Source organism: Chamaea fasciata, unplaced genomic scaffold, assembly GCF_029207755.1.
Source record: "Chamaea fasciata isolate MVZ Bird 193981 ecotype frontalis unplaced genomic scaffold, bChaFas1.0.hap1 SCAF_9, whole genome shotgun sequence".
NCBI classification, from domain to species: domain Eukaryota; kingdom Metazoa; phylum Chordata; class Aves; order Passeriformes; family Sylviidae; genus Chamaea; species Chamaea fasciata.
Window position 1 is genome coordinate 18,306,977 of NW_027094094.1, and position 25,429 is coordinate 18,332,405.

Consider the following 25,429-nt stretch of genomic DNA (forward strand, 5'->3'; position numbering starts at 1 on the left):
CTCCCCGCCGCGGCTCCCCGCCCAGAGCAGACCCCGGGAAACGCCTACCGCAGCTCCTGCCCCCGACCCCCGCCGCCGGCCAGGCGTCCCCCTCCCCCGGGAGCCGCTGCCACCCCGCCCGCGGGGGCCGCCGCCCGCGCCGAGGTTCAGAAGCCATCCCGCAGCGGCTGCGGACAGCGGCGCGGGGCAGCCGCAAGGTGGACGGGATTCCCCCTGGTAACGGTACCATAAACCGAGGAGTTTCTTTTAAAGTTGGGGAGGGGGGCGGGGGGGAACCACACACATGCACGCCGAAATAAACAAAGCAAAACCATCCCCAAAGCCGCCTTTCCACTTGTCCTTTAGATCCTCTGACAACGCTTTTGGATAGAAGGCTCTTCTAGGAGCTGCAGATATTGATAAGAGCCGCTTAAAATGAAAAATACTTCTTCACAGAAAATACTCGCAGGATAAAAATTAGGACTTTGAGGTATGAAACGTTTTGTGGCGCAGCTGGTACGTAAAATAAAACCATCAAACGTCTTGTCATAATAAAATATACCCTAAATCTGGACTAGCGACATTGCTTTTGAAAGATGTCGTTCCATATAAATGCCTTTAACGCCTGGTAGAAAATTTTTATGAACATGTTGACAAATGAAATAACCCGGGTTATTTGATTAGTGTCCATGTAATCTGAATATGGGCTTGTATCAGGAAAAGAAACGTCAACCCGTTAATGCTTTTGAAAGGATGGGTTTTCGCTGCAATTAAAGAGTAATCATATACCAATAATGAGAGCGAATCACTCTCGCTGTGTTCTGTGATACAGGGATTATAGAGGATGAACTCAAGAGTTCCTGTTCTCTTTTAAAATTCAGCTCGGGCCGAACGAACAACATTGTTGAGGGCAGCGGGGGTTTGGTAGCTCCCCAGCCGCCCTGGAAACTCTGCATCCTACCGCCTGCCCGGGAACGGGTGTGCCGCTGGCATCTCCTAATACTGGGATGCAGGTGTCAGAAAACTGGGAAGGACAATTCCCACTGCACTTCATATCGCAAGAGGGTTTTGGTTGGTTGGTTGGTTGGTGGGATTTTTTGTTGTTGTTGTTTGTTGGTTGTTGTTGTTGTTGTTGTTGTTGTTGTTGTTGTTTTGCAGCCTTTATGCATATAGCGACAGAAGGTGCAAGAAGGGACAATTAAATGTGGTCACCTGTCTTACGGAGCTTGAACCACTGTGAGACGGTGCGCTGAGGTAACCTGTGCCCCAGGGAGGGTGGGATCCGCACCTCACGGTCAGCTGCCCTGGTGCTTGGTGTGATTTTCCTTCGAGCAAGACCCAATCAAAGGACTCCGGCCCGCCCTGCTTTCCCGTTCCCTCCTGACCCCACACAAACCCCTCTCGGGCTTGGGACCTGACAGGCCTGCCCGGGGTGTGACAGCCACAGGAGGGGCTCAGGCCGATGGGAAAACCCGTTTTGTTTAAAACAGAAGGCTCTGGCCCTGCAGAGGCGGCCCGCAAGCCCCGGCCGCTCCCGGCCCTCCTCGCAGGGGCTGGAGGAGTAGAGGAGGGGCGCTCGCAAAGACGCAGCCCCACATTCCCCAGGGTGTTTCTGCCCAGCACCGACCGTGCAGAACTGAGCCGTGTCCTGGCTTCTCCCCTATGCCCACCTAGCCTTAAAACGTACCCCCTCGCCGGGCCCTTTGGAGGAGGCAGATGAGCAGGCCATCTCTCTTTGCAGAATCAGAGGATATGTTAGAGCTCAGAGAAGGGCAGTGCACGTTATCGAAAAATAGTGATGATTTTTTTTTTTTTCTCGTCAGTACCTTACTTTGCTTTGGAGACTCCCTTGAAGTCTGCCGCGTTATTTTACGATACAATCTGATATTCACGAGGCACCGAGGGGATCTGACGCCATCAGCATTTTTATTTCGTTTTGAAAGGCGAGGGGAAGGACGGCTGCCTCGGGCAGGGGTGGCGAGGGCTCCCGGGGACCACTCGGGCTGCGGACACTAGTGGGCACCGGCGAGGCCGAAGCCCGGCGGCGCGGGAGGAAGCGGGGGATTCCTGCTGCTCATCAGCCGCTTGTTCATTTTTTGTGAATGTCGCCAGGGAGGATGTGGGTTTTTTTCTATTTCTCCATGATCTAAGTAATCGCTGGGTCTCAACTGGCCAGTGCTCAAAAAACCTTTCAAGTGGTGAGCTCAAACAGTGCATTCAGTTCTTAGCTGTGCATAGTTAAACCAGGCAAGCGGCTGAAAACCGGTGGACCCTCTAATCTCTCCTTGATAAGTCCCCGACCGCCGCCGCGGTTGGATGTGTCTGAACTCGGTCCAGCACAGACACAGGCAACTGAAATGGAGATGCTTTCCCCGAAGTGCAGGCTTTATTTCAGACTCGCAGGCGGCAGCCCACACCGCACACATCCCGCCAAGTCTGCTGGAGGGGGCGCGGGGTCGGACGGGGAAGGGGCTTTGCGCGGAGGGGCAGAGGGAAAGGGCCCGCCGGCTGCGGGGAGCATCCCACCATTCCCGCACAGAGCCACACTCAGGGCGGAGCGGGCAGGGGCGAGGGCAGAGCTTCCCTGTGCGCCGGGGAAACAACGCACACGCCCCACGCCGGCAGGGAGCGGGCCGAGGCAGCCCGGGTGGGCCGTGCCCCCCGCGGGTACCACCTTTGTCGGGGGCAGAAGGTGTCACTTTTTGCTGCTGGCAGGTAGAAGCGGCTGCCGGCTGCAGCGTTACGGCTCGGCTTCCCGGGTGAGGAGGCCCGGCGAGGCGCTGGGTATTCGGGGGGCTGTGCTCGGTGGGACAGCGCGCCAGCACCCCACAGGGGATGGATTTCCTCCTCCTTGGCTCACGATGGAAGCCTCGCCCCGAGAGGGAAATGTCTAGCCCCAACTCTGTCATGCAAACTGACTCTGCTCGCATCCCTCCCCGTGGCTCTGTTCATTAATTAGGGGCGGCAAGAGTGTGGGGGAGGGGGAAGCGGCTGGAAGCCACTAATTATTCAAACTTTGGGGACAGCATCCAGATGAGCTGGGCAATCTCTTTAGGGCACCGCTTTGTAACCTGTGTGTATCAGGCGGGGAGTGATTATGTTACTGTACAAAGCCTCCATTAAGAGATTTCATTTCATCATTACTCATCGCCTGCAGGATGTGTTCAGACTCCAGTGTGAGTAAATCAAGATTTCCACGAAGAGAAACAATTTGCAGTGGCACGAGAGGGCCGTGAAAACGTGCCCCTACCTCCGTCCCCAAGCAATAATCTTTTTAATTGCACTGAGCTGCAAACAGATTTTTAAGTGCCCCTCGCGTTGTGCCCCCACCTCTGCATTGTCACAGGTTTTTGCCATGACGCCCATCTTCTACACCAACTTCTTTCTGCCTTCGGCGCTGCCAACCCCTCAGCTCTAACCACCTCTGGGCTCCAGCCGCTCCCGAGCCAGCGGGGGAGACTGAGCAGGACGCTCAGCGATGCTCCGGAATGTAGCGGGGCTGCCTCGACCCTGGCCGGCTTCCCTGCCCGCCGGCGGCAGAATCCCCTGCCCCGCTGCCCGCTGTCCTGCCCCGAGGGCAGTCCGACAGGCAAGGAGGGGGGAACGCCCGCCCTGTGGCCCGGTGCCGCCGGGCAGTGGACCCTAACCTCGGTCCCTCGCTAGCAGCAGCCTTTGCCATCTCGGTATCCCGGAACAGGAAAGTCCCAGTTCAGCTTACCCCCATAAGATCCTGTCTCCCTCCTCCCGCTCCCCTCCCTCTGCCCCTTCCTGCCTTTGGCCCGTGCGAGAGGAGCCTCTTCTCTCCTTGCGGGACGGGGCTGAGGCGCTCGGGGAGCCGCCGAGGCGGCGGGGAATGGGGACTGGGCTCTGGGGACCATTCGCCTGGGCTCAGCCCCCTGCCCGGAGCCAGCGGTCCGGCGCCCCGCGGGGTTGGACTGCCTTGAGTTCCCAGGGCTGAGCTGAGATCCTGAAGTTAGTGATTGCTTTTTTTATTTAGTTTTGTTTTGACTTTTTTTTTTTCCCTCTGCTCTCGGTGCTTCTGAAGTGCCTGGAAGATTTGCAGAGAGAGAGAGAGAGAGAGAGAGAGAGAGAGACTGGGGGAGGAGGAAGAATTAAGGAAAGGGAAAAGATGGCGAGTTGCTGGAGCAGTGTGGAGAAAGCGGCATTTTTGTGCTGCTTTTTGCTGGCAATGGGGAGCCTAATCTGCTGCGCCCGGCCGGAGGAGGAGGAAGAGCAAGAAGAGCAGCGCTCCTGTCACGGTGCCTTTGATCTCTACTTCGTCCTGGATAAGTAAGTGACAGTCGCATTTAAAAACGTTTATTCACCCTTCAGTGACTCCTTGCAGCAGCAGGAATGTTGTTTCTTTCCCCCGTCTTCCCGGACGACTTGATGCCAAACATTACGTGTAGGACTCGTTCATTATTTTTGCTCCCCAAAACTTGCACATTTCCCAAGTGGAGCATTTAGGGGAGCAGTGTCCTTTATGCTGAGTTAGTTGTGCATGCAAACCTGGGAAATCAGGTTGCTTTCAGGTTGTAGGATGTGGGGTGTAGGCTGTGAGTGTTGGATTTAGGGGATGTTGGCCAGTGCCCCCATCATTCCTGGAGTTTTGAGTCATGACTTGGGCTGTGTGCAGAGGTGTCACCTGTGGGACTTAGCAGTGCTAGAACCATGCAGACCTACCCAAAGTTAAGACCAGATTGCTTGTATGGAGTACTTGTTTTTTTACAAGTTTGCTTGTATGAACAAGGTTTTATAAAACTCATTTTTGCTCAGCTTCTTTGGAGTTGTCTAAACCTGTGTTTGAGTTCCATCTATTAAAATAAGCTGTCGAATACTTCTCTTTAATACTGTGTCAGCTAAATTCAGGTATGGTGGGGGGGCAGGGTATGATTAAGCTCACATGTGTAGGCATGTTTTAGCAAGCACTAGCAAAGCAAGTGCTAAACTGGTGCACCCACAGTTGTTTTTCAGAATGTACAAATTTCTCTTTCTTCTGGTGTACTGCTCTGGCTTGACAGAGGGTTAAAGCCAAGGGATTAACTCAAGGAGCAAGTTGTTAGTGCCCCACAGTGTGATGGCTCTGTAATCTAATACATCCTGAGTTACCTATGTGACAGGGTATTATGAAAGATGGAAGACTTCATGATTCTTGCCCTCAAGCCAGGTATAAAGTCTGCATTGCTCTATTTCCCAGCTGCAAGAATGGATCAATCCATAAGGTTCTTTGTACCGCCTGCAAGAGGCAAAAAGTCACTATCACTTAAGATGTGTATTTCTGTATTCAAGAAGGGGAAAAGTATCATTAAATAGTGATTCTGTTTATAGGAGAAAAGAGGCTGAAGATCAAAGGCATTCTGCCTTTCTAAAAGATACACTAATACACCATGTGGTCATTGTTTTGTTTTTCTTTCCCTTAGAACTTGTTCCTGAAGTAAACCTTTGTGTCTAGAAAGGGCTCTGTGGGGGACTAGTGTTAGTTCTCAAGTTCATTCCTGCCAGGCTTCCTAGAAGTGACTGGCACTGTTATGCCCAGTTCCCACACTGAATTCCCTGTAACAATGAATGTTGGTGATAGCAGTATGTCTTCTCTGTCTTCTATAGTACAATTTCCTTGGTACAGTGACATTGAGTACTCTAGCAATCTCCACATTGTGCCCCTATGCTACTTTTCATCTGTATTTCAGAAAGCCCTTATTTGGCTGTGCTGTTGTATTCACATTGTATTTATGTTGTATTTGAGGAGATAAAAAAAGAGAAGCAAGCAATTTGCTCAGAGATACTGTCTGATCCTCAGACAGTAGGAAGCTGATCATCTAAGCAAGTTCCTTTCTTGTACTCTGGACCTGAAATAATGTATTTTCTTTTAGCAAGCCACAGATCTTTTATTTTGCTTCAGGTTCTGTCCATTCACTACAGTGGTCCACTGGAAACTGGACCTGATCACGGTTGAAGTAAAAAGTCATGCATTTGGGTTCCAGTGGGAAAATTCTCTTTAGCTTCAATTGCAAACTGAGTTTGAAAGTTATACCAGGGTTTTTACCTTTGGTAAAAAGCTGTGTTAAGAGCTACTTGGGCCCCTGAGTGCTTTTAGAATCTATCCCTGCTACTGGCAAGTCTGTAACAAGGCAATGACAAAGCTGCTTTTGGTCTCAATGAGATTGCATTACAATCCATATGGGTAACATTAGAGTGCCAAATCTTGGGAACCATAGGTCCCATGCTGGCTGAGGGTATATTTTTCCCAGCTGTATTCTGTGACATCTGGCACAACACAAGGAGCTTTATGCAGGCAGGGAGGACTGATTTAGTGGCTAGACCCTGGGTCTTGGGACAATACATCAGGAAGGAACTAGAGAGTGTTGAGGATTCATTAATGTTAAGGATAGTCAAGGGTATTTCAGGTAGGGAGAAAGCAGGAAGCCAGTCAGAAGCATCTGGTCATCTGTAAATGCAGTGAACAATTTTTTTTTAGAATTGGATCCATGCTGACATAGATCTATGAAGAATTCTGTCTCTAATTTCAAGTGGGAAAAACCCCAGAAAAACCCAGCCATACACACCACAAAGTATACCCCTATGGCTTGAGGATTGCCTCTCTTTGTTGGTGCCGTGCCAGTCTGGAGTTAGATGCATTCAGTCTTAGTTAGCTGTCTGACATTGGGATTGAAGTATTGGTTGTGTGAAAACACAGGCTTTAATCCTGTGGCCCTGTAGTGAGCTGAATGACAGCTCCTGTCTCTAAAGTCAGCCTGGCTGAACCAAAATGACTTTGTCTGCTTTGCTTTGTTTCCCAATAGAAAGATGTAATCGCACATCAGTAGGAGGCAATCTGGAAGAAGACAACAAACCTTTCTCCTTATGCAGTGTGTGTAACTGCAATGACTTTATTGGGGCATGATTTTTCCTTTTCATTCTGCCAGGCAAAATCTGTGAGTATTTAATCCTGCAGGCAGCAACCATCAGATGGAAAAGATCATCTTCTGGTGAAGTTATTGGTATAATATATGTGCTGCCAGTTAGGAAAAAAAAAAGAAACTTGCTGTTTTCTTACAGTTTTTCTCTGCCTGAAGTAGATTGCAGTCCTTCATGTTAACTCCATAAGCAAAATCAGAGCAGTGCCACTAAACCTTAGATGCCCCAAAAAACTGGCGTCATGAAATGGAAAAGCAGCATGTGTGGGAGGGAGACCAGCCATCATCCTCCTGAGGATTGGCTGACCATGCCAGAGCCTACATTAGGACTTCCGTGTCTCTGAGGATTCTTGAATGAGGAAATCTCTTGAAGTTGGGAGAGTGGGACATTTGCTGGCTGCAGAAGCGGCTGCCTAGAATCTGTAATCTTGCTCTGTCTCTGTCTTGTGTTTCATGAGTTGTGCAGGCCTGAGCTTGTGTGGAGGCAGAGTGAAAGACTTTAAAATATCATAATGAAGCAGCAATAATTCTTCTGTTTGCAACTAAGTCACTCTCTGCATGAGGTAAGGCAGTATACATTGCAGTAGGCACACCCACCTCTCCCAGGGCATGTAGTAAGATCAAGCCATTTGTGATAGCAAAGTTCTCATTTTTGCCTTTAAACAAAGTAAAAAGTTCTTGTGCTTTTAAGCCAGAAATAGTGGGTTGTCGAGTAGTTCTCACGTGCTTTGGTTGCTTCGTTTGCTTAGGTTGTCCCAGTGCAGAAAGAGCTTGTTTCTGTCCCATCCCAAACTGGAGGACAGGCCCTGTTAGGGATTTGATTGCTTGACCATCAGGTCTTGTAGTGACATACTTGTGCTTGAGAATGTAAATAACTCCCTTTCATCCTGCATTCCTGTTAACATCCAGCTGTTGTTTGTAACCATACTGAATTGCACTTGAAGAGAAGAAAGGATGACTGACCTCTAGTGTTTCCTAATTATAACAGTGCCTGGTAGCATCATTATGATTGTTTATTAATGCAACAAATAGAAACTCCTTTAAAGTAAGGACTTATACTTAGCATAAATATCTGCTCCTGGCAATGCTTGACATGACAGGTCTGAGCTGCAGAGCTATCTGTGTAGTAATTTACCAAATATGATACAATTTCCTGATTATTTTTGACTGTGAGATAGACAAAAGTGTTTTCTTATTTTTCCTGTTTGGAATGTTTGCTAAAAGTTGTTTGGATTTTGAGGAAAAATGAGCTGCACAGGCTTGGGAAAATGTTTCCGTTTTCTACAGCACAGATCATGGCAGTGGAAATGCATTTATAAAGTCTTGGCCAGTTTTCTTGGATTATAACTGATATGTTGGGGAGTTTGGCTTAACTACATTTTCTTCAGTCCTCATCTTCCCCCTGAACTTCTGTATAGTCCCTCTTTGACTCTTTGGACCTACAACAATATTGCCTTTCACATTAATTTTACTTTGTCTCCTGTGCTCCCAAGGGCATCTGTGTCACCAGCAGCTTTGGTAAAGACATCACTACAATGTGCCCAGTCTCTCACTCGTAATCCTTTTTGCAGCTGCCTCTCTTTCAACTTGGTAAGCCTTGCTCCAGAGGTGAATGTCACTGGTGGGGAACTGGTGGGGAAGAGCAAAACCTCTGATTAGGTGAGAATTAACTATCCTGTGCAATATCCTTCCTGATTTTGTTTTTTGGGTCTGTGTACCCCTTCTCAACTTGCCATTGAAAAGGCAATGGGTGTGGGAAGTGTCAGGAGGGAAACAGGTTGATCCTTCCTGGTTTGGCAAAAGCTTTCAGAACAAAAGCATTTCAAGAGCTGCTATTTAAGGTCACCTTCTATTATTTTAATACAACTAGAGGGGATTTCTGATCTCCACGTATGTTGGGGTTTTTTTTTCACAATATGCTATATTTAAAGCAAACTAAGAGCATTTGGTAAACACATTATTTGCCTCCCCCCAACACCCCCAAAATTATTTCCTTGCCAATGATTTGAATGAATTTAGCACTCATGAATTACAAATACTAGTGAGAGCAAGTATTTTTTGCCTTAGGGTCTCACTGCAGCCCTGTTCTTCTTTTCCCACCTCATGTAGTCCCAGCCTAAGATCATTAGGATGGAGCTGGACCTGTGGGAAATTCTGCAGTTTGTCTCTCCATGCTCAGTCCACTGCCATTCTGTGTGCTGCTTTTGCAGTGTGTGGGGAGGGGATGAGTGGCTAAACAATATTTTTGTGGTTGGAAAATCAGACTGCTGGCAAAAATATGTGTCTGATCACTTGTTCTATCACCTACCTTAACTAGGTTTGAAAAGCTGGTATTGACTGGCTCTTAAGCCACTGCTGAACTCTTTCCTCTAAGTAAGAACCCACTGCAGCCAGACTTCAGTTCTTTGTAAGATGTAGAACCTGATGCAGATCAGTTGGGAGGAGTTGCTGTCTGAACAAAAGTACCAGCTTTGTTCCTTTGAAAGCATGGATTTCTGTGTGTGTATTTAAAAGTGGTTGTCTGTCTCCCTCCTTTGCTGTCTGACTTCCCTCGCTTGTAACTTGAGCACATTATCTACATGACACCTCTCATAATCTCCAACTGCCTGTAAGCAATTTTTTTAATTGTTTTCAAAATGTTATCTGTTGGTATTTTGCCTTTGCATCTCTCTTTGTTGTGGTTATATTGCAGCCAGTGCTATGATTTGCTTACAACCAGGTATAATTGCTTGGAATGTTCCAAAGCAAATTTTTATTCTGTTTCAGACATACCTATGTTATTTGAACCTGGTTTTATTTGTTTGTATTTTGTCTGATATTTTTCTGCCAGCTTTGACTTCTGTCAGGAAAAAAGAAATATTCGGGAAAACTAATTCTCCTTCCCTCAGTCAAAGAAAAAAAATCTTTATGAAACCAAGGCAAAGCTAATGGATAATGATTATTTGACATAAAACATGTACAGTTAAGGGGAAGAAAAAGCCATGGCAGCTTGTCATTTGCAGTCTATTTATGCATGTAACTAAATCTGATTTATTTGGGGCTTGAGCCAAGGAAGTAAACCGTAAGATTCCCACTGACCTAGGATTTTTATTTGTGTGTTCAGTGATGGAGAATTTCATTACTTTTGTCTGGGCTTGCAGGCCAAATTCAGTGTTGTAAACTGTGAATTTGTAAGAGGTGTAGTAGGACTCAATCTTATAAGCTCAAATGCAGAAAGGAATTGACTCCTGTGAACTATTCACAGCTCAAGAGTTGTATATCCCTGCTCCTGTCTATCATTTGCACCTTTTTAAGAGTGTTGCATCATGGCTGGGACTGCGTGCCCTGCTTTGCTTCCTGTGTTGTGCAGAAGAGTACCAGGATGCTCGGAGTGGGTCTTCTTGCCCTGATGCCGCTCAGAGCACCCCTGGAGCTTTACAGGGAGATCTGACGTGGTTGAATGCAGTGTGAGCATGGCTTCTGAATTTCACTTTGTACCCTGTTGTTGGTGAGGGACCTAGCAAGATTTATAGTATGGCACCAGGTGGATAGGATTTGTGAATTAGATGGACAATTGTAGGATCAAGGGGTAGTGTTTTGTTTGAGGCATGATTTCATAGAAATCTGTAATATTGCTGCAGACTTTATCCGTAGGACAAAAACTAGCTGTGAAAGTAATGGGTTTGGTCATGAAACCTTTTGGATTCAAGTACTTTGGGTCATTTACTCAGGTGCTGGCCTGGGATTAAAACCCATTTTGCAGTCACTTCTCTGCATCTTCCCCTCCCCATTCCAGCCCTTGTCTTGTCCATTAATGTTACAAGTACTCTGAAGCAAGGACTGTCTCAGAATGGCTGTCTCTGCCCGTGTTTCTAATTGCCTCTGGAGCAGACGATAGAAACTAGTTCTTCCTTGCCTGGATGAATCACCCAGTCAAGGTCCCTTCCATGCTTGCAAGATGCATTCTTTGGGAGAGGAGGGTTCTTGTCACTTTGAATGCTCTGGTGGCTCAGAAGGGAGCAGAGGGGTAGATGAATACTCGGGCATGCGTGTCTGAAACCACAACAAACTCGGCGCCCCAGGGTTTGCTTTTACTGCAGAGCCTTTATTAGCCATGTACAAGAATTCTGTTGTCTACAATGTGACTGTGACCACAAAGAGCCCTCCAAATAACAACAGTGTCACATTTGTGAGCATTGGACCATGTACAGGGCCACTATTAGCTCAAGGGGGTAGAGACTTACAGGGACCTACAAACTTGAGAAGTCTTGTACTCCCCTGCACCATATTGAGACTAAACCCAGCATCAGTCACGGTGTTTCTTTTACTTGCTCCAGGATGTCTGGAATTGCTGCCTTCAGCTAATCTGTAATGGAGGCAAATGGGCATGGTGGGAGCGGGGGGGGGGGGGGGGGGGGGGGGGGGGGGGCGGAACAGGACAAGGGGCAGCTCTGTGCTTTCAAGAGGTTTCACTCTGTCACTTTCAGCAGGGATGAAAGGCTCTGGGTCCTGCTGCCTTCTCTGTGTACATATGGTAATAAAAATGTTTACTGTTTGGGTAGTGTTGAGATTTTAACTTCCACTGCAAAGCTAAGTGACTGCTGTATATTGCACTGGGTTGATCCATATGGGCTCCTGACTGAATTCAGCAGTAGCTGTGAAGCACATGTGCTCTAGGAGAGACACAACTGGCCCTCCTGCTATTTGCCTGCTGAAGTGACTGGGCTGGGAGTGGCACCCCTTCTGCCAGAGTTGTGCTGCTTCGTTTCTCCAGGCTCCAGCTTCCACTGCTGCTGGGAGCCTGTTAGGAAAGAAGACAGAGTTTCCAACCTATCTTGCTCTTTCTATTCACAAACATCAGTGAAATACTTCAGATTGGGTAGGCACAATTCTAACAAGCTCGGGGTTTTTATGCTAATACAGAGCTCTGCTAAACCAGAAGGAATCACTCCAAAGTTGGCAGGAGTGGAACCAAGCCTTGGAATCACATCACTTCCTTCCACCCCCAGAAATACTCACTGACCTCCTCTTTTCCCCTCCCATCAAGCAGTAGCAATATAAAATTAAGGAAAACAGCAGGAGCTGCAGCAGCAGCTGCTCCTCTGAGCCCAGTCCTGATGTGGCCAGGAGGACATTCTTTCCTGTGTTGTGGTTTGCTGACTTTTCTCTATGTCTTGTAATGGGAACAGAGCTCACAGAGCAGGGAGCATGCTCAAGGCAAATGGCTTCCACGGGGTTCTTTTTTTAACTTCATTTGGGCTGAATTCTGGTCCCAATTGCATAGGTGTAAACCTGGGGAAATTTTGCTACTTCTCTGATCGCAGTCCAGATTTACCCCAGTGAAAGCAGGAGCAGAAACAGGCTCTGAGATGCTTTCTGGAACATTCCAGCTGCCCACAGCAACTGTTTGTTGCTTTGTACTTTCCTTCACCATGAGAATTATGTCACCTCAGAGGGGTAAAGCCTCACCATCCTGCTTGACTCTGAAAGGTACACAAACGGCTTGTCAGCCATGGGTCACTATCCAGAGAGGTCTTGTGGTGCCCCACTCCTTTGTAGAGAGCATTAGGCTGGCTGGGCTTCTTCAGCACGGAGGGTACAGCGAGGAAGCCAGGGCCCAAGGTGGTGGCAGCCTTTGATTGATGTGAGGGGCTGAACCAGGTTGCTGGTGCCTGAAAGCAGGAAATCCCAGAGGTGTGAGCCTGCAAGATGGATCTGGCTGCAAGACAGGCTTTCTGTTTTTTGCAGACAGCCACAGTGCTGTTGTGGTGGACCCACTGGTACAAACCTCCACAACAGGATATGTAAGATCCCCTGTCTGTGTCACTTCCCCACGGCTTGTTCCAGATGCTGATGAGTGTCTGTTGCACCCCAGTGCTTTTACGGCACAGTGCTGGTCTTTGGTGTACTTCGTTTATTCTCCTGGTCTAATCCAGCCAGCAAGGGCAACAAGTTAGTTTATGCTGATTGTAACGGTGATTCTGCAGTGTGGAAGATTCCAAAGGCGGTGAAATGGCTCAAGATTTTCAATACTGTGGGGCAGTTCTGTTTGTCAGAATTTTATTTGATGACATTTAACAACTTAGTATATAATTTAGCAAACCTTTTATTGTCGTAATTTTTTGTTTAATCTGCCTTTAAAATTGCCATTGCCGGTGGTATGAAGTCAGGCCTCTGGGGCAACAGACAAAACTATCAGGCCAAACCCACAAAGCCTCCAAAGTGTGCATATACATATACATGCACATACACATATACATACACATACACATACACATACACATACACATACACATACACATACACATACACATACACATACACATACACATACACATACACATATACAATGGCAAATAAAAAGTCCCTTACAAATAACTTTACAAACAGGGATATTTAGGGGGAAGCTTGGGTGAGAGGGAGGGGAAATCAGGTTCTTCTGTAAGCCAGGCTACTCCCACTGATGTTCATGAGGGGTTTGACACGATTGGCATTTTGGCTCTATTTGCAGTGGGAGATGACACCTGGGCTTGGAGTAGTGTGGTGTGGGGAAAGGGATTAAATGCTGACCACTTCACTGGTATTCCCTCTGGGATTTCGAAACTAACATTTTCTTGCTAGTATTTTTGTCTGGCCTTGACTTTTCTTTGTTGTTAGATTGGAACACTTGTGACACTTCCCAGCTGGTAAGCAACATGTGAGTGCAGAATTCCTCTTAGGGGTAAAGGACACCCACTGCTGAGCTGAAGTAACTCTGCTCTGCAGGGCTGTAGCTCTGTGATGTAGAGTTGGGCACTCTGAGAGCACAGAATGCTTCCTGTGAGGACTAATCCATGACACAGATCTCCCTAGCTTTTCAGGGATGGGCACCTGTTGATTTATTACAGTCAATTCTCTTGCTGGTTGTACCCTTTCCAAAAAAAAAAAAAAAAAAAAATTAAAAAAAAAAAGATGGGAGAATAAAGAAGTAATTCTGATAGTCCTACCAAGGTACTGGAAATGTTGGTTTTTTGCAGTTTGAAAGAAAATTCACTGCTACTTTTGTCTGGATTGCATCAGTGCCTCTGCAGCTGGCAGTAGAAATTTGATACCTCATGTAAAATAGGTCAGTCTTTTCCAAGTAAGAAACTGGTTATTCTGTGAGGAGATTGAGTTCATTGAAAATTTCAGGAGTTGAACTTAAGTCAGATAGCAGCTCAGAATGAAATTGAAAGTATCAGCTTTGGAGGGGTAAAGAATTTTTAAAAAGTTTGGGAGCTGTAGATGCATTTTGGATAGATTCAAGGAAATCTTGGACTTCATCATGTTTAGAGATTAAGCCTGGGACTTTCATAAAAATCCTGGAGAATTCTGGATGTTGATAGTTTTAATTTGGTAATAGTGCCAGCACCTTTCATTGGTGCTGTTCACAAATGATAAACATGTTGTTGCCTGGCACATACAAACTGGGGACTACAGAGGACCCAGAGCCCTGGTTTGAGAAGTCCCCAGTGTTTTGTTGCCCTCCCTTGCTGCCTGGAAATTTCTTCATTCTTTGATAGTCAGTTTGTTCTGTGAATGAATCAACAGTTGTCCAGAAGAGCAGCTTGAAAGCACAGGGTTACACAAGCCAATTTATTCTAGCTTATGTACTTCTGGAGACTCCTTTGGTCCTTGTCCCTGTATCTTTGCCTTTCTCCACTCCACCAGCTCTGCTGCAGGGCAGGCAGTGCAATCCTGCACTGCACACATGGGCTTCTGTGTCTGACATACAGGGGCAGGAGTGACTGGCATAAGATCACTTGGAAAGCCCATAGTAGAACTGAGAATTGTAAAATGCAATTGTTTTCTTATTTTTAAACAGAAAAGTGCCTAACAGCAGTTGGAGGAATCCTACTGCTTTACAGTCGTTGAATTTCAGAATTTTTTTAGTTCTGCATCTAAACCCCTGTGATTTTGTGTATGTGCTATTGTTTCAGTTATCTTTCTTTCATTTTATCTGCCTAAGACAACTGGTGGATAAGTTCAGCAAACAAGGAAAGCAAATGGGTCATTCTTTCGTAAACATCACAGTCCTAGGGAGGGCTTTTAAAATCATTGACTTTCATGCTTTGTAGCCTTTTTAATGTCTTGGAAGTGTGAGGTATAGATCACCTTCGTAGAAATCTGTAATTTACTGTAGGGTTACTGTGTGCATGGGTCTGTTTGAAGGCTCAGTCCCATCAGACTGTGGGTGTCCCTGCTAAGACCTGGCAGAGCCACTAATGTAGTTTTCTATAGTGGAAGAGGCAGCATGGATGTGTAAGTCTTCTGCATGTAACTAAGTTTACCAAGTTTTCACAAGAAATCCATAATGGAGCCAGGGCTTGACTGCTCAGAACATCAGTCCAGCAAATTAGGCAGGAGTACTGCCTTTCCCTTCAGAATTATTTCAAAAGCTTTATCTTTTGAAACAAACAGTAATTCATGGAAGCATTCTCCCATGCATTCTCAGAGAATAGATCAGTCAAGACTTTCTGTGTAGTGCAAGGGCAGAGCTGTGCTCTAGGAGAGCAAATAATCTGATAACATAATTTAATGAAATCAAATAAAATTAATAAAGTATAAGAAATTATTTATATTTTATGCTATAAAAGGAAGAAAAGCCAATGGAAGGGTTACTGAGTTTGTTTCAAAATTTTATGGTAAGTCATTTCAGACCTCTTACTGCTTGACTTTGAGTCAGTAGGTTTTGTCATCCTGGTTCTTATTACAGCTTTCAACACTATGTAATTTGTGTCCCTAACCACCTCTGGAGTAGGTCAGGATTAAAATTCAAAATGGAACAAGGAATTTCACTTGCAAAGAAAGCTTAATATAATCAGTTATGTTTTGTATGCAGATCTGGAAGTGTCAAAAATCATTGGACTGAGATTTACTCCTTTGTGGAAAGCCTAGCTGAGAAGTTCATAAGGTAAAGTGGTTTTTTTAAAAAATGATAACTTCAATTTGCTGTACATAATTTATTTTTTTGTTCAGTGCTTAGTAGCAAATGAATTTCTGCTGAAGTAACGAGTATGACATAGATCTGGCTTGTTCTTCTCTTTCAGTCCAATGTTGCGGATGTCTTTCATTGTTTTCTCTTCACGAGGCACCACGATCATGAAACTAACAGAGAACAGGCAAGTACTTCCCACAGCATTCCTCCAGAAATACTCCCTATCCCTCCTCTCAAACAGTGAGTGGCCCCACACCCAGAGTTTGGAGGTCTGTCTTGATCCTTGGTGTGGCCCCTGCTGAGATCTTCTCCTCCATTCCCAACTGGAGAAGGGCTTACAAGGCCTTTGGGTGTCCCATTTCAATTTTCCTTTCAGCCTTGTAGGAGGAAGGCAGCACTGGGCTGTCTGTTCTTCACTGTGGTATTTCAGGAAGAAACTACATTTCCAGTTGAGGATCCAGGTCCATACTTGCTATCCCTAACTACCCAAATAAGGACAGTTTTTGTGGAAGAGATCTCAGACCCTGGACTGGTGAACAAAGGAGTGTATGAGAGATCCCCAGAGCCCTTGGAAGGGACTCAAAGCCCTGACCTTTACACCAGCAGCTGCTTGTCCCCAGTGCTGGAGCAGGACCTCACCAGGCTGTGGCACCCCTCTCCTGGACTGCCTGCAAACAGCACCCGTGCCGGGGTCCTTTGCAAAGCCAAGTGACAGTCTTTGTAAGAAAAAAAATTCTGTAAGCAAAATTCTGCTTGCCAACTTCACAACAAATTCTTTCTTTTAAAAACAAACAAAAAATAAAAACCCCCAAACCACCACTGAAAACAACCCCAACACAAGAAATCCCCACACCCCAAGACATTATTTTTTTAAATTTAATTTTCCTTACACAAACAAATCCCTGTCATTGGGGTGTTTCTAAGTATTTTCTTTCATTTCAGCTTAAAGCCTTCACTTTTGCTGCTGCTGCTGTCTGTGTGAGAGGGCCTCAATAGTATGGGGCACCCTATAAAATAATGGGAACTCTGGAGCAGAAAGAACACCAGGGACTCATCTGAAGCCAAATACCCTGTAGGGCTCTTGCATTTCTTCTGGCTCCCCTGACTTTTGTTGCAGGTCTCCATCATGTATCTTGGTGGCAGAGCTCAAACATGCTTACTTTTCTCTGGGTGAATTTGCTCTTTGCAAGGTGGAAGGTAGGCAGGACCCTCCCTGTCAATTTATTGAACATGGTATTAGAGTGTTCCCAGTCCTAAAATCCTGTTCTCTATATGGATCACTGTGTGCCTTTTTAGTTTATTTTATACTTCAGAAGGGTAAAAATGTACTTTTTCAGATTGGATCCCTAAGGACCCAATCCAAGCTCCTGATTTTAACCTTCATTTCATATAGGCTCCTGTATTCTGTGCAATTGTGGTTGTGTCACCTAAAATACCCAGTTGCAAAATGGAGTTTAGAAAGGTTCTTATTATTTTCTTAAAGAAAGGCTGCCCCATGGCATCTGGAGCTGATGTTTGAACTGCCTGTGTCTTATCTGTTGAATATTTGTGCTTTGTGTTCCATTAATATAATGAAAACCCTTGTCAAGGATCGGGGTCTTTTGGTTGTCAGTGTTCAATTAAATTATTAATGTCCCTGAACAATCCTATTGGTTAATAGGTATTTAGGGAGTAAGAAGCTATGCAACAGGGGTCACGACATGCAAATGCTTCTGTCTCCAGGAATAGTCTATGTCCCAGGAAGGTTGAGTCCCTGGTCTAGGATAGGAAATTCTCCCCATTCCCATAATGTTCTCCTATCTTTTTGACCTACCTTTTGGTCTTTAAAATGGAAAAATCCTAATCCAGACTGTCCTGATGACTGATTCAATACAGAGTTTCAATCTAGCCAGTTTTTGTGACAGGATCATAAGCTTTTCAACTCTGTTTTGTTACATTTAACAACAGAACAAACTCTGAAACAGAGAAAACTCTGTTTTGTTAAAGTTTAATATCTGGCACTGGCTTTAATTCAATCTTATCCTGACTGAAAATATGTGAGAATGAGGGAGCAGGGACGGAATTCCATCTTTAAAATATGTTACCCTAATGCTGTACCCTGTGTCTGGCTTTGTGCCTCCATGGGTGTTTGGTTGATAGATTGTGGAATTTGAGAAAAATCTTGGTTCAACCAGTGTCCTTGCTGATGTGTATGCTCTCTATGTAACTGATTGACAGGCTGCACAATCTAGCTGTGGTACAGGAATATCTCAACAAAAGAAAAAAAAAACTTAGAATAAAATGTTGTCCTGGGGTTTTTTTTTTTGTTTGTTTGTTTATTTTTTGTTTGGTTTTTTTCAATCCAAAGGGAAGCCATAAGACGAGGGCTCGACATTCTTAAGGAAGAATTGCCTGGAGGAGACACGTTCATGCATGAAGGATTTAAAAGGGTACACATCACAGTACCTACTTTCTTTATTTTACACATATAAACTTTGCTTACTTCCTGCTGGAACACTTAAGAGCTAACCATGTTCTACACTTCATTGCAGGCAAATGAGCAAATTTACCATGAAACCTATGGAGGTATGTGTTGTGTATCATTCACGTTGTATATCTGCATTGACAAGACAGGGATTATAGTTCTTTTTATGACCTGCTGTAAACCCGCTGAAAGAAGTATTGGAGAAGCAGTGGTGTTATGCAATACCACATTCCATTTTGACTACAGCCCTACTTCTAAACGCATGATTCATGGATTATTGAGATCAGAGAAGACCAGTATGATCCCAGATCTGGCCATTGCAGAATGCTGTCCAGACCATAGCAGCCAGAGCTGCCCATCTTTTACCCAGGAGTCAGGAATACCCACATTTTCCTGGTCCTTTCCATCCTGACACACTCAGTCCTCTCTGTTTTGTGGTCCCACATCCTTGTTCTCGTTAGTGTAGGTGTGAATGGGAATTTTGCATCAGTGTGAATGATTTGTGCTCAGATTCTGAGTTGCTAAAATGTGCATTTTCACTAAATTTTGAGGGGAAAGTGTATTTGTGGTTTTTGTCTGTGCCAAAAGACCGAGTTAGTTAACAAGACTTGACTAGTTCATACCCTGGTGTGAGGTTGTTCTCAGCTGTGGGCTAAGGGTCTTTTTGGAAGATGGAGAAACAGGTTGGTGCCTTTTATTGAAATAGGCTGTGAGTGTAGGAGCAGCAGCTCTGCACAGTGTTGTAGCATTTTTGCCAGCAAAACCAGGAGTCCTGAAATGTCCAACCGAAAACAATTTTACTTCATAGCATATAGCTAAGAACTAATCAAGTATTATGTATTGAATTAGGAAGGAAAAAGAGTCGATGAGATCTGAACTTAGAAGTTAAACTACCACAAGCATTGAAAAAAAAAAAAAAAAAAAAACAAAAACAAAATAGGATCTTCAGTTTTCTTCAGCATTTTTCAAGGGTGCTGGGCACAAAAAAAAAAAAAAAAAAAAAAAAAAAAAAAAAAAAAAAGAATCCAAGCTATTTTTTCCCCCGAGTTACAGGTCATTTTTTTAAGATTTATGTCTGTGTCTGACATGACATGGGAAGGACTGCGTGGCATAAGAAACCTGTCAGAACTAATCAGTCTGTAATTTCAGACAGTATGGAGGAAGACACTTGAAATTGTAGCAGATTATTTTGAAAAAAAAAAACAAATACTTGCCTGAAAGTAACATGTATGCATATTTGTTACATTTCTTAAGCACTATGGACTCAGAATGGTTGGTTGAACCATAGTTTGCATGTTAATTTTGTTGAATTTTGTTAACAGGCTGCATTTTTCTAGGTAGCATTGTATTCTATACTGCATTGCATATATAAATTTCTGCAGTCTGTGCAACCTTTTCACTTAAGTTTAGATGAGATGTGAAATGTTGTATCACAAGACATGATTTTTTTTCCAATGAACCTGATCTTAAGGTTTTCACATGCTCATAATTCCTATGAATTTCACTGGAAGTTCTTGTTGCATGAGGGCTGTAGAACTGACCTCCCTGCAGAAGCCCATTTCATGCTGTGTTCAGTGGGGCTGCTCTTTCAAAGCCTGCTGGAGGGAAAGGTGGGATGGCAGGAAAGCTACTTTTGCAGAGGTATCTATTACCACAGTCTCTGGACAGTGTTTATGTAGAGACAAGTTTGTCAAGAGAGGAAACCTCTCCTTCTCTGGGAACCCATTTTGTCAGTTCTCCACATGAAAGCTCTGTAATCTTGATAGCTGCTCTATTTTATTCAGAACAGAAAAGTCGGTGTGTGGACCTTGTTAGAGCAGCAGTCCCCCTCCAGTGATGCTTGTGACGTGAAGGTGCAGAGGTTTTGGCTCACTGCATGCCTTGCATCTGGCCTTCAGCTGGTGCATCACCGAGTCCATACTAATCAGGCTGAGTCTGGCTGGGTTTGTATTTATTTGTCAGTAAAAAGGATTGCCTCACTCTGGACTGTTTTTGCGTTGCTGAATCCCGTGTCATGTGTGTGCAATCTGCTGTTAACTGTTCTCCATGTAGGAGTTCGGACTGCCAGTGTGATTATTGCCTTGACAGACGGGGAGCTGCAAGACGCTCAGTTTTATTATGCAGAACAAGAAGTAAGTCACTTTATTCCTTACCCAAACTAATTTATGTCAAACCTGTACACATTTACTGGTGACTCCACTGGTTCTATGGCTTTGCACTTAATGGCAGTTCTTGGATTTTTTTTAGGCCAACAGAGCCAGAAACTTTGGAGCTATTGTTTATTGTGTTGGAGTGAAAGATTTCAATGAAACTCAGGTAACATGTTTGTTTTCTCTTGTGTTTTTCTTTCATACTACTGCACAAATAACAGCATCAGATGAAGGCATTTATTTAATTACTTGAGGCATAAATCATTTCGTGTCACTGTGATGTCTTTTAGCAAATATGAAAGGGCCTGGTTTTGTTCACTGTAATTTTGTTTTCCTCATGATTTATGATTGTCTTTCTTTGCAGCTGTCAACGATTGCTGACAGCATCGATCATGTTTTTCCAGTTAAGGGAGGCTTTTATGCCCTAAGAGGAACCATTGATTCAGTAAGTTGGATATTCTGACACATAGTAAAGGGTGCCCTTTCCTGCATTAATAAAGCATAGATGAAAACGGTTACCAAAAAATGCCTTTATCTAAATCTTTTAGATTCTGAAGAAGTCTTGCATTGAGATCCTAGCAGCTGAACCATCCAGTGTTTGTGCAGGAGGTAAGTTTCCACAAGAACAGTGTGTTAAAGGCAAATGAATGACCCTGATGAAATGTCAGTAACTACCTAATGTGGTACTGGACCTGAAGCCTTTGGATGTGTTAGAGCATCCTCTCAGGCCATGGCTAAAGCCCTACATGTTCCTTCTCAGCTTGAGAAAAACATTCCAACAATAAATACGTAGCTGCTGTGGCTGAGTACCAGTTTGGAGTGCTGACAGAGGCAACACTCAGCATACTGAGGATACCACTTTTTATAAAATCTGAGCGAGAGAGAGAGAAGTAATATAAAACCTAATGTAAAAAGTAATGTAAAAAAGACTGACAGAGGTGTTTTAGGGTCTAAAGGTAATATCTCACAAATTTCTGGGAAGACTGCATTCCTGAGATCTGCTCGGACTTGTCAGCAGTTAGAACAAGATTTTGCAAAACATTTACAGAAATTTCAGGTTTATTGAACCAAATATAATGTGCTGCATAGGCCAAGATATCTCTTGTGTTTCCCAAAATGCTAATGTTTTACTTATTTGAAAAAAAACATTATTCTTTATGATAAACATGAAGGATACCCAGAAGAGTTGTTGATAATTTCATGCCTTTCGTGTCTAGTATATTTAACTTGGATTTGTTCTGGTTTATGCTAGCAATTCTCTTGCTGTATTTTTTTCTGCTTTAGAGGCTATTGCAGCAGAGTAAGAGTGACACCGTAAGTTTGCTGGAAGGTACAGTTTTCAGCATGGTTATTTAGCTCTAGTGTTATTGTCTTGTGCTCATTTCCTTGTACACTGTAAAAAGGAGCACATAAAAATGGCAATGATGCATGAAAACTGACCTTGAAAACAGATAAAATAGGAAAGTCAGGAAAAATTTAGTATCACAGAAGAAAAATTGTTCACTCTTCATTTCCACATGTCAATCACAATATGATCTTACCCTGAATATTTCAATTTAACATGAAACATCCTTGTGTCTCTTGAATTATTCCTAAGTATATTATTGTGGACTAGATGTAAAATCTCATCTCCAGAAAATTTAAAGCAATGATTTTACTTTTAAAAATATTGTGGAGTTGATTAGAAAAAAACAGTCTTAAAGCTTTGCCATTTAAGGCTTTTTATTTCATAATGATACTTTCCTAATTTTGCTTAGTTATTGTATACCTGACAATTTTTTGTGCAAAGCTTATTACGAGCCATCCCGCTCAACAAAAATGCCTTTAGCTACATGAAAATGTGAGTGTTCCAATAGGAGGGATTTCAGTAGTATTCTTGAAATTTTTTGGGACAATGTTAAGTATGTTGAAAAGTTGAATTTGAAACAATGTTTTTCAAATGGAATGTTAAAAATATTTTTATGGAGAATTTGAGAAAATAAATTCTCAGGAAAAAAAAATTCTTTCAACGAAATTGATATATTTCAGCAAAAAGAGTAATTTTTTTTTTTCCAAAGGATAATGTGTTCAAACCACTTCATTTTTTGCTAAGCTTGCTAGGTAAAATGTTTATGACAAATGTGATTAAAATTCCACAAGTACACTTCAAAAATAGTTTGGCCTTAAAAAAACCCCAAACAATATTGTTACCTTACTTGGATCGGTAGAATTTTCCTTTGTCTTCGTGGCTTTCAAACAAGACCTATATAAACTGGGCAGAATCAGTTTCTGTGTAGTGCTGCTGATTCAGCACTTCTTTCACTTAAATTCTGAGGTTTGCTCTGTCCCTGTTGACCAAGCAAGGGCTGGCACATGGGGAAGCTTTGCTGCCCAATCTCCACCTGCTTCAAGGTTTGTTTGTAGCAGCAGAGAGTAGACAATGGGAGGAAGCTAAAGCTGCAGCTCCACATGATCTGCATTGTTTGTATACCATTGTATTTAAAGTATTAAAATCTTCAGCACGAATCAGGCCTGCAATAGCATTTATTATTATCCCACAAGCCACAGCTGACATTGCCTCCTGCAAAAGGTTTTACAGCATGAGGCTACAAATATTTACATTTGTGCTTAGATTTATTGTCCTTTATTATCCCACTTACTTCAACATAGCTGGAGGTTCATCTGTGTAGCTGTGTGCACCACTGTCTCCTGGAAGGAATCTCCTGGGATTAAACAACTTCTTTCATGGTAGTGTGAATCCAGATCTTGAGTTCAGTTCACTGGACAGTTGTAGTGCTACTCTATATGTAATGTGTTGGTTTTTTTTTTTTTTTTAATGTGCTTCATTTGGAATTTACTTCATCAGCTTCATTTTTTTTTGCATTAATGTCAGAATTTTATGCATTTTAAATTTAGGTAATTACTGATACAGTTTACTGATAATGTATTATTCTGTCAAGATATATGGCCACTGAAATCTACATCAACACATATATATATATATATATACACTTGCATACTGGATGTACCCACTGGTTGAGAATTAGAACATAACATTTTCTAGAAATTCACCATTCCTTCTCTTTTAGGTTCGGAGTATTTGTTTGTTTAAATACATAATATAAATTTTCATTTCAAAATTATGATTGAAAAATAATGGACCTTTGGAGAGAGTGCAATATATTATCATATTCTCCAGCAAAGATACTTGTGTGTTTACAGCCTTGAAATGTGTGTCTGTCCATGCTTTTTGTGCGAAACTTATCTGAGTGAGGAGGTGATAATTGGTTTAGCCTTTATTTAGCATTGCTAATAATTTTTACAATTTGCTATGCGTTCATGAGGATTTTGTGTGGTTCAGTGGAAACAAGTTATGATCAGGGCTTAAAGCTGGGTCTGAGCCACTCCTTCTAAGTGTTCTCATAGTTACTAATGCTTTGGTGATTGCTGGTGGTCTTGGCTTCATTTTTGACTTGCCAGAGGTTTAGTAAAATGCTAATGGAACAATTTCTATGTGTTGACAATTCCAGTTGGAACTCTGGCTTTCTGTGATAAAGCTATCTGGCAAATCCAGCTACAAATTGATCTCGTCATATTGTGACAGCTATCTGATGTTTAATGCTTTTTGACCCTGCAAATTCATTGTCCCCTATGTGGAGCAGTGTAGTTGGGTCCTTCCTGTTCCCTCTGATTTAAAGTGACCAAGACATGCAGCCTGTAAACAGGCTATCAGTGCAGAGTCAGAGGTGCCTCGTATCCTGTTTGACAGCATCATTGCTTTGATTATGCTTATGGTACGCAGATGTGATTGAAAGGTTTTGTTGGATGTGGCATCCTACTGGCCACATCAACTACCAGGTGTGGATGCAAGCAGTCAGCTTCTCATCAGAGTCAGAGAAGCGGAGCCGACAGCGCAGCCAGTGCACACCAGCTTCAACCCACCATCTCGCTGCCAGCACCGCCCGGTTATTTCAGAGCTGACCTTTTTCCCTTCGCTGTCTTGTCAAAAGCTGCAATCTATGATCTGACAGTAACTAAGGAAGAAAAGGACGCAGCCAGAGCCAGGGCGCAAAATTAAATGGAATTAGCCATTTCAACAGAGCATCACCCAGAACACGTTAATGCTCCAGAGCAACCACAGTGGCAGACTTCTGAGCAGCAACAACAAACCCAGTACCAACTGTTTGCATCTCCCTGCAAGTCTGGTATATTTTCAGCTTGTGTTGGTGGACAGGTTACTACTACCCAATCACTTGTTCACAATTGGCTGTGCAGAGTAGAGTCAGTGAAAAGAATGGCAGGAGAGGTAAATTGTCCTGACAAGATTAAACTTCTAGATGTAGCTTTTACCTTTGATGTCTAGTGTTGAAAGTTTCTTACTTGTGGCATTTTTTTCAAGCCACTGAAACAGCCACCAATTAAGCTTTTGTGATTGCTGCCTTTTAAGGCCATTAATTCATGAGAATGGGAAGAAAAATTAAGTGCAATTTTGTTTTAGCAAGCTTCTTTTAAAATACAAAATTGAGATGGGGAAAAATTATCACCTTGGCTGGGTGTTCAAGCCACTGTGAAGTGGGCTGGTTACAAGCAAGTCTACCCATGTGCGGTCCCAGGCAGGTAGTTCTGGTGGGTGGGCAGAGGCCCAGTTGCCCTCAAGGCTGGTCATGACTCTCAGCTCTGCTGGCAAAAAAAAAGGATGCTCAAAATTCTCAGTATAGCATCTGAGTTAGATGTGGAATGGCTCAAAGCATGAATCTGACTAAGAGTAACTCAAGATTCTTATTGGAGTAAGAAACAGATGAATCTGCCCTACAGTGCATTTTCATTTGTTTAAAGAAATGCTCATTAACCCCAGTGAGAACCAGGATGTATAACCCTTACCATTAAAAAGAGGCCAAATTTTGATGCTGGATTTGTGTATTTGGCTCTTGGTGTACTCATTGAGATCTCAGATTTTATCATTTTTCTTCAGTAAGGTACCTAAGCATATGTTTCATTTCAAAATGCA

The 25,429-nt window shown here is 43.7% G+C and overlaps 1 protein-coding gene across 2 annotated transcripts in view; it reads left to right on the top strand.

Annotated features, from left to right (window-relative positions):
• The first annotated feature begins 1,190 nt into the window (after window positions 1–1,190).
• The window catches only part of ANTXRL (ANTXR like), a 59,153-nt gene continuing 34,914 nt past the window's right edge, over window positions 1,191–25,429 (top strand). The window contains exons 1-10 of one of the 2 annotated variants that reach the window (XM_066191282.1): window positions 1,191–1,233; window positions 4,025–4,269; window positions 15,733–15,804; window positions 15,941–16,012; window positions 18,176–18,257; window positions 18,360–18,393; window positions 20,345–20,424; window positions 20,540–20,608; window positions 20,807–20,887; window positions 20,991–21,051. In XM_066191282.1, the coding sequence (XP_066047379.1) occupies window positions 4,109–4,269; window positions 15,733–15,804; window positions 15,941–16,012; window positions 18,176–18,257; window positions 18,360–18,393; window positions 20,345–20,424; window positions 20,540–20,608; window positions 20,807–20,887; window positions 20,991–21,051 (712 nt within the window). In that variant the 5' untranslated portion in view covers window positions 1,191–1,233; window positions 4,025–4,108. Of the gene's footprint in view, window positions 1,234–3,934; window positions 4,270–15,732; window positions 15,805–15,940; window positions 16,013–18,175; window positions 18,258–18,359; window positions 18,394–20,344; window positions 20,425–20,539; window positions 20,609–20,806; window positions 20,888–20,990; window positions 21,052–25,429 lie in introns of those variants that run through there. The other variant, XM_066191281.1, reaches the window with a different exon arrangement.